This window comes from Mustela nivalis (assembly GCF_964662115.1).
Source record: "Mustela nivalis genome assembly, chromosome: 6".
Lineage (NCBI taxonomy): Eukaryota > Metazoa > Chordata > Mammalia > Carnivora > Mustelidae > Mustela > Mustela nivalis.
This window is the reverse complement of record NC_139025.1, coordinates 86,091,277-86,100,244: the sequence shown is the minus strand read 5'-3', so window position 1 is coordinate 86,100,244 and position 8,968 is coordinate 86,091,277. Positions and strand designations below refer to the sequence as shown.

Below are 8,968 nucleotides of genomic sequence, written 5' to 3'. Positions count from 1 at the left end.
GGGCTATAACCACTTTCTGCCTCAGTGCCTCCCTTCTCCCTTTCGCTTCTCACTCTAAGGCAAGTCAGAGGCTGCTCTCCCCAGGCTTTCCTTAGGAAGTGGCCTGGAGCTGCTTCCAGAGAGAAAGCAGTCTGTTTCAGTTCTCAGAACTGAGGGGTTATCAAAGAGCAGTTTGGTGGCTGAAAATCAAGAGACCTTGGTACTAGTCCTGCAGGTAGGGGAGGTGGCTGGAATTCTCTTTCAACTTCTAGCTCTGACTCTGGTTCCAGCACTGCCTTCCTGAGAGTTCATCCTGCGTCCCCCAGCCCCCTCCACTCCGCTCCCCCCACCCCAGCCCGGGGTTCAGGGAAACCTCTCAGGCAGCATCCAGGAGTCATGCCAACCTTTTCCTGCTCTCCGCAGCAGTCCCACCCAGACAGCTGCCCTGGTCGGAGGGTCCTAGCCCACCAACTCAGTCCTGCCTCCAGGATGCAGCCGCAGTGCCTAGCGGGACAGGCAGGGATGGAGGCTGATGGAAGATGGAAGCTTGCCAGGAAGCAAGCACACCCTTCTGCCACCCCAAAGGGAGCGCCCAATCAGGAGCCGTTGGCAAGGCAAAGAGAGGCCAGTTCTTGCAACTGAATAATACTGGATTTATTAACTATTCTTCTGAGTTCTAATAGTCCTTCCACCACAGTGTCATTCCAAAAGCGTATGTGTACGTCACTTAGCCTCCCACACAGACTAGTTCTGAGCTTGATGTTAGGGTACCGAGATCCAGTGGCCTGGGCAATTCTGCACAATGATGAAAGCAACAAGAGTTGGGAAAAGAAAACGGTTTAGAAAAGTCTCTTCTAAAGTGGAGTGAGCTCGAGAGGACCCCAGCCCAGCGTCAAAGCTCTGGGGCTGACAATGAGTAGGAAGAGCAGGAGAGCAAAATGCAGGGATACAGGGAACTTATGCACAGAGCTGGGCCCAGTAAGAATCTGCAAGAACAGCAAGTCAGTCAAACACAATTCAGTGCAGACAGGAAAGATCTGCTGTGGTTTTTTTTTTAAGAACATTGCTTTCAACCACCAAGCCCTTGGCAATTCGGTGGAGATGAGCCCTCATGGTTGTTTATTCAATAAGGAAGGAGGGCCCCAGGGTGACAATGAACCAGAAAGTCACAGGTCAGCAACATTTGAAAGAAGACAGCACCTCCTACCTAATGTTCAACCAAGACCTTATTATGTTCTGAAGAAGCCAAATACTTGTATCCTTACACCATTAAAAAAAACTCCATGAAGGTGGCACCTGGGTGGCTCAGTGGGTTAAAGCCTCTGCCTTGGGCTTGGGTCATGGTCCCAGAGTCCCGGGGTGGAACCCCACATTGGGCTGTCTGCTCAGCGGGGAGCCTGCTTTCCCATCTCTCTGTCTCTGCCTGCCTCTCTGCCTACTTGTGGTCTCTGTCTGTCAAATAGATAAATAAAATCTTAAAAAAAAAAAAAAACCTGCGTGAAAATTAAACACAGACAGGGAATAAGTGAGCAAGCCAGGATCAGGAAACAAACAAACAACAACAACAAAAAAAAACTGAGTTTGTACTTGGGATGTCCAATTATCCCCCATCCCACCCCAGATCCTCTCCTTTTGGCTTTTCAAGTGCATCTGTATTGTTCCACCGCCCAGACAGTGGTACTGAGGAGAGGCAGGTGTATGGGAAGAAACGAGTAGGGGGAGGGCAAAACACCCCAAAATGAAAGCAAATCTCATCAGAAGAAAACAGTGCAGGTCCCAAGCTTCAGAAATTATAAACAAGGGGTTGGAGACTCCTATTGTTCAGAACAGAGCAGAAGCTCTCTGAACTTGGGAGCCTTAACTTGGAAGATCTTGGGGTCCTTAGTGAAGACAGGTCTGGGCTCCTGCTATTCCAAATCCGAGTTTTTGTGTTTACTGTCCCTCACTTCACTGCTGGAAAATGACTTCAAGTATCCGGATTTAACATACTGCTAGAGGAAGAGGGTTCCATGGGTCAGTGCACACAGAGGGAGAAGTACATTGCGATGATCCCTAGTAAAACCAGAAGTCCAAACTGCTAGCCCGGGCGCCGCGAGGAAAGCTCAGCGCTGCCACGAGGGGGCACCAGAGATCACGTCCAGCGCAGGGCGCGGGGAGAGGGCGCGGCCTTGCAGACCTTAGGGAAGTGGAAAGATTTGGGAGGAGTCTGACACCTACACCAGGCCCGCTCACCTCCGGGACCAGTATCTCAGCACAGATCACTCTCGCTCTGGGCAGTTTCCTTAGAGTTCACGTGAGAAACCTTCCGTTCTGCAAAGGCGTATAGATCGACGTCTTGAAAGGACCCCACTTCAGACGGGTGAGGCGCTGCACGTTCAACCTTCAGGGTTCACAAAGAGAGCCCCCAAGCGCCAACGATCCTGCGGGCTGGACGCACAGATACCTGTGCTAGCGCTTTCGCAAGATCTTGGGGCACGCGTTCTCCAGATCGGCTAAAACTCTCCCCACCCCCGCCAGCCTCTCAGGCCTGCACAAAGGGGAAGGCAGGGAGGGAGGGGAAGAGGAAGGAACCTGCCGGGAAAGGGCATTTAACCACCTCTCCACGGTTGCCTCTGACTCACTAATCTGCCCAGTAATGAAGCTGGGCCGGGCCAGCGTCCCACGCGCCTCCTCGGCAGAGGCAGGGGTCCTTGGTCTCGACCTCCAGCATCCATCATCCGCCCTGCCCTCCATTAACGGCCCAGCGAGAAGCAGGAGCCCTTTAACAGCCCCCTTCCAGCTCTCTCAGGAGTTTGATGTAATTTAAACCCGGACCTGCGGCTCGTGTGGGCTTCCCGACTCCCGCGCGCCGCCGTTTAACGTGGCAAATACTTCAGTCAATTATCCCCCTCGCAGAGCTTCTATTTAAAGAGATATTGTCAGGTTCTTAAGCCTCGGATCAGACCCGCTGCTTTCGGCTTCATATACAAAGACTCAAAACACGAGTTCTTTGAGGATTGGAAGAAATACAATTAAACCAAGCCTTCCCAACCATTCCACCCTAGGGGGGAACCCACGTGCACTGCCAGGGGAGCTGGGAAGTGGTGGGAGCAGGGAAGGGCCAAGTCCTTTCCATTTCAGGCTCTAAGAGTGAGAGGAAATAAGGCTGGACCCTGAGGGGTGAGACCTCAAAGGTAAAACTCAAATGCCGCCCAGCTGAAGCTGGGCTCAGGTGCTGGGAGCTGGGCTCCATAGGCGTTGCTGTAGTCCAATGACCCCACATCATGAAGCTGAAAACTGGGTCTGCCGGTGGGAGCTGAAATTACCCAGAAGCTATTTCAGGGGACAATTAGCCTTCAATACCAGGGCCTCTCCCACCCCTAAATATGATCTCATCTTCTGGAGGCAGGAGCTTTTCCCCCAGAAAACCTTAACCTCCAGATTCCTTCATAATCAGCCCTCCTGTCCAGAAGGGCTCAAAGACTGGTCTCCTTGCTTTCTGTCTCCAACACCTAGGAAGGGAGACTTCAGTAGCCTGGGGCATTACGGGGCACATCACTAGGCAAAGGGGGGGAACTAGGTCTTTGTTCTACAAGTCAAGCTCTTCTGCTGCCTGGCTGCCAATCTATGAAAGGGGTAAGGAGGAGGTGACCCAGCAGGAGTCAGCAAGGCTCAGAACCCAGCCTTAGGGCTCAGGGTAGGGGGTCCATCTTCCTGGCTGAAAGGCTGTCTAGTCTCCAGAATCCATCTTCTATTCCTCCCCTCTAGGACAGGAAAGGTACGCTGTAGGGAAGATGAGAGACCTAGGCAGGGAATACCAACAAGCATAAATAAATAAATAAATAAATAAATAAAATAGGGCTTCTTTTCAGAGAGAAGATTAGGGGTCTTGTCTGGGCAGTGGGGACAGATTATGGGATCACAGGCCAGGGAAACTGCTAGGAAAATGAGGGACTTGGAAAAAAGAAATCCCAGCAGAGGAGAGACATAAGAGGAGGAGGAGCAGGGCTCAACCTCGACGCTGTTTACCGCTGAGCGTGCAGCACCACGGCCTCCGTGTCCCCCTGCCAAGGCTGAGGCCCAGGCACCGAGTGGGGCAGAGCGTTGGCCTCTAACTCCGCGCTGCTCTCGGGCCCTGAGGCCTCCCCGACCAGGCTGGGGATGTCTGGAGCTGTGGAACGTCGGCGCAAACCCAAACGGCCGGAGCCGGGGCCGCCCTCCGGGTGGGGGCTCAGGCCAATGGGGGCTTGCACTAAGGTCGGAGGCGCTCCCTCCAGCACCTCCTGCGAACGCCACCGCCCGGACCCTGAAGACTGGGGCGAGTGTTGTCGGGCCATCAGTGCTCCCGCCCGCAGCCGAGCCGCTTCCTCCTCGGTTACAGCACCCAGTGCCAGGCTCATGCTCCGGCCCAGCTCGGGCCTCTCGCTGCCCTGTGCGCGGTGCCGGCCGGAGCCCTTGCCCCCTGACCCAGCCTCGCCGCCATGACCGTGGCCGCCGGCAGCTCGCGCAAAGCGCGCCAGGAGAGGCCGAGGTAAACGGCGGGGGCTGGGTCGTCGGCGCTCCGGGCTGGGCGCGGGAGCCGGACGGCCGGGGGGGCTGTCGGAGTTGGAGCCCCGGGCCGCGGCGGCGGCAGCTGCGCGGCCCCAGGGCCCGGTGAGGGCTTGCACGCAGGTCCCGTGGCCGCGAGCGGCTGCCAGCTGCAGCGCCGTGAGACCCGCTCGGTTGGTGCGGTCGAGGCGCAGGCCTAGGCGGCGGAAAGAGCGCACCAGGAACTCGAGCACCGCCCCGTGGCCGCACGCCGCCGCCCACATCACTGGGCTATTGCCCGCCGAGTCGGCCGCTTCGGGGTCGCCGCTGAACTGCACCAACAGCTGCACCGCGTCCAGGTGGCCGCGCTCGCACGCCAGGCTGAGCGCTGTGCGGCCGCGCTCGTCCCGCAGGTTCACGGCCGCACCCTGCTCCAGCAGTAGCCTCACGAAGCGCGAACGCAGCGCGGGGTCCGGCAGCCCCACCGCCACCATGAGCGGCGTGCGGCCCTGCTCCGCGCGGCAGTCGATGATGCTGCGGTCCAGCGCATCCAGTACAAAGCGGGCCAGGTGCACTTTGCCCGCTTGCATGGCCTCCAGGAAGGTGCGCGTACCCGCTCGGGGGCACAGGTCCTTGGGCTTGAGCATGGCCCCGGCCGCCGCTCCTAGGCGGCCGGCAGCTCCGCACGGGGGCGCCCCTGTTCCCGCGCCCCGCTGGGCTCTGGGCCCCACTGGTGCTCTGGTGTGGCTCCCTCAGCGCGTGGGTGGCTGCAGCCGAGGGTCCCGACGTTTCCACTCTTGTGCCCCAGCGGATCCCTTTCCCCCGCCGCTCCTGGGCCGCACGCCTGGCGTCTCGCAGCTCCTTCCCTGGGCTTCCCGCCTGGAGGTGTAGGTTGCTTGCTACTCTGGGCTCCGCGCCTGGCCCGCCACGAGACTACGGGAGCCAAAGCTCGGCCCCCTTCTGTCTGTCCCGCTGTTTTCCGCTTGCCCGGTGCCCCTCCGCCCCTTGTGGCTTGGAGCCGCGCCACTCACCCTCACCCGGGACAGCCCCCGCTCCCCCGATGAGACGGTGGCGCCCGCCGTGCGCGCTTGCATCCAGCCCTGGCGGGGCGCGCCGCTCCTCAAGCTGCTGGCGCCGCTCCTCCGCCTCCTCCCCGCTCGCGGGGGCCGGGCCACACCGGGGCGCTTGCTCCTTACTTGGGGGGCTCAGCGGCGCGGAAGTCGCCGCCTGCCTGCTTATCCGGCTTTATAGCCTCGGGGGTCTCCATGGCAATGGCTGCCCGGGAAGCGGGCTGAGCCGTCAGGGCAGGAGCGCACCTGGCGGGAGAGACCGCCCCTGACCCCCACCCTTTCGTGGGCCAAGAAGTCGGGGAGCGGCTCCTCCTCCGCGCTCCCCTGGGGCTGCCGCGGCGGTTGCGGGGCGCGGGCGGTGGCTGCTAGCTGGGGGGCCACATGCACCAGGCCAGGCCAATCCCAAAGTCACAGTCGTCTCGTCTCGTCTCCCCGCTCTCCGCCCCTACCGGAGTCGGTGCCCTCGGAGCCTTACAAACTTAGGACCTCGCGCCCGTCGAGGAAGGCGGAGGACTGCCTCCCAGCGATCCAAGAGGAAGGAAATGGGACCCCATTAGGGCAGAACTGACCATAATGGAGCTGGGTGGCGGCGGCAAAAGGCGAACCGCGAGTAATTGGCGGGGGTGTGGGGGTACCTGCTGCGCGCGGGGTGAGGGGCGCTTATTCTGGCTGAGAACTGCCACTCGAAGTGTAGCGAATCACGCACTCGCATACAATTGTTCCTCCCGCACACGCTCGCTCGGAGCGGGGGTGGCGGGGAGACTGCGCCCTCCAATCTCCGACGTCTCCAACACCAACCACGCGCCCGAGCGCCGGTTCCCGGCGGCTGACAGGCGGGCGGAGCCGAGACGCGGCGGCCAGAGCGGGCGCCTGGGGATTCGAGAGTGCTGCTGCCGCGTTCACGACTCCCCCGCGCCGCCTCCCCACCGCTTCGGGGCCCGGCCGCCACCCCGGAAAAATGTGAGAGACCTACGCAAGGCTCCCCTACGGTCTTCGTCTCCCTCCCAAGCACAAAATCACCCCCAGCCCACCGGGCTCTGATTTTGACTACTAGCTGACCCCTTTGGAAGGGAAGGAGAGAGCCAGCGTCACTAGGGGGTGGAAAAACCGCATCCCCTCTCCCTCCTGAGGTGGGGGGCAGTGGTGCTCAGGCCTGTGTTGAGGGGAGTCAGGGCTCCTCAGAGGGGGCTGCCGGGGTGGGGGGTGGAGGTGTATAGGGGTAGAATGAATTATTTGTGAAGTCTAAAGAAGTGAATCAGTTATCAACTCATAACAGAATTTACTGAGACTTTTCCCGAACTGGGCATTGTGTTCCCCAGCTGTAGGAAATACAGAAGCAGAAGCTCAGTTCTGGAGAGAAGAGACCATCCCTCTCAAAGCAGGAAGACAAGATCAGCATAAAAGTGTAGAGGCTATCAGCAGAGGGCTGGCTACACCTGTTATATCCAAACAAAACCAAGCCACTGCCTAGAGGAAAAGGTAGAGCGGGGTGTGAGGTGCTCCCGGGGAATCTGGAGGTGGTCTTCAAGGATGGGGGGCGGGGGAGAATCTGGCTTCCAGGAAATAAGGAAGACATTCCAGACAGGGTTCCTGAAGCAAAGACATGGAAGCAGGAAAAACACCTCTAGGGGACAGTACTGAGAGCTGCTTTACCAAGTACCTTCCTATGGAAGATAGGCAATGAGGGGAATGATACAGCTGTTGTGAGGCTGGGCGGAGCCATGATAAGATGCTGTCTGGGAAAAGGTTCTGGGCAAGGAGAGGATTCGCCTTTGGGAAGGAGACAGTGGGCCCAGATAGGTGAGTGGTGAAGAGCACACAGGACCCTGCGCTGCAGGCTTCTTGCCTTTCTCTAGCTCCTAGGCTTCAGGGATGCCCACCTAGCATCCTGGGCACAGCCATGGAGCAGGGTCTCCCACTTCCCTCTATTCTGGGGGGGGGGGGCAGTGCATGTGATGTATGCCTGTATATACTGTCAAGCCCCTACCCCCTTTATCATTTTTGCGTTCTCTAATCCCCCCTGCTCTGCCGATTTTCTCTCATGGTGCCACGGAAAGGGCACGGCATTTGACCTCAGAATTAAGTCCCAGCTTGAAGGCCTTCCTTCTCAGCAAAACAAAGCCCACAGTACTATCTCTGCCTGTTTTAGGCAAGATCAAGCTAGGGAGTGTCAGGGAAAGAGCTGTAAGGTTAGGTTATTCAGAGTGTAGAAAGCCACGTCTCACCCCCAGACGTGGGGGCCTCACCTGGAGTGTCACCCTGGGGGGGGACACAGACTATCCAACCCCAGGAGGGTTGCAGGAAAGCTCTCCTTCTACTCAGATAGCAGAAGAAAGACTTTCTTCCCTTCATGAATCGATTGCCCTTTTCTGCAGCATGAGGGAAATTGCTTTCTTCCTTTCCTTCTGTTTCCAGAGTCGGAGAAGGAGGTAACCCTGGAATCTGTGTGTGGCAGGCCAGCCTGACAAGCTGGAGGTCACCCGGTGCAGGGAGAGGAGAAAAGCAGTGGGAAGATGGCATGGGTGCCTGCTTGGTCCTAAAGAACCAGGGCCCCTCCTCTGTGAGCTTCTCTGAGACAACTCTGCCTCATTTGTGTCCCTCCTGCTGGGGTGGAGACAGTTGCAGGGAAGCTGAGGAGCGGAAGCAGGGCCCTGTTAGGGCCTCGCCCTAGACTGGCCCAGAGTGCCCTGCTGGCCACTGTCCGGAAGGAGCAGCCAGTGCATTTGCTCCAACTGGTACCCCCAGCCCGGCCAGGCCTGTGTTGGGATGGGATGGTGGCAGGTCTCAGGCCCCAGAGCCTTTGCTCTGACTTTTCCGTAGGCTCAGTATGTTCTGAACAGAAAAGAAATAGCAAAACTGAAAAAAAAAAAAAAAAAAAACCCGCTGCGCGTGTGCTGCAGAGCACTGAGGCCCCGACAGCCGGAATTAGAAGCTGTCGCTTAGGGAGCCGAAGGCTGACAGGAGAAGGAGCTGCGGCAGGGAGCAGGCAGGCGCACAATCGGCACTCCCCACTCACTTCCCCTCCACCTGCCGAGCCTCACCCTTTGCAGGCCCCAGGCTGGCAAAAGGGCGTCTTCCCAGAGGCGTGCTACGCTAGGCTCCTAGGCTCCTGTCTGCAGTCTGTCACTCTGTCTGCCGCTGGCCACCCCCTCCCAGACCCCCTTCTTTCCTCCTCAAGTATCACCAGCCCCCTCAGCCTGTCACGTTGCACCAGCTCAGCAGGGTTGGGCCTGGTGGCACATGGCTGGGAGATCCAGAGAGCTGGGGAGGAGTGGGGGGTGCAGGGGATGGGGTGAGTCAGCAGGGGACTCTGGTATCTGAGTCAGCAATGGGACTGAGAAGGGGGTAGGAACCCTTCCCTTAACGTAAAAAGTGAAACTGAGGCACAATGAGTGGACAGGGAACCTTGCCCC

At 58.6% G+C, this 8,968-nt stretch overlaps 1 protein-coding gene across 1 annotated transcript; it reads right to left on the bottom strand.

Annotated features, from left to right (window-relative positions):
- Positions 1-635: 635 nt before the first annotated feature.
- ANKRD63 (ankyrin repeat domain 63) lies at positions 636-5,616 on the bottom strand. Its single transcript, XM_082734235.1, has one exon. It carries the CDS (start codon positions 5,130-5,132, stop codon positions 3,984-3,986), a length of 1,149 nt encoding a protein of 382 aa, XP_082590361.1. The 5' UTR covers positions 5,133-5,616; the 3' UTR covers positions 636-3,983.
- Between the last annotated feature and the right edge of the window lie 3,352 nt (positions 5,617-8,968).

Coding starts and splice junctions, on each gene's coding strand:
- ANKRD63 (XM_082734235.1), bottom strand. CDS start 5,132: ATGCTCAAGCCCAAGGACCTGTGCCCCCGAGCGGGTACGCGCACCTTC.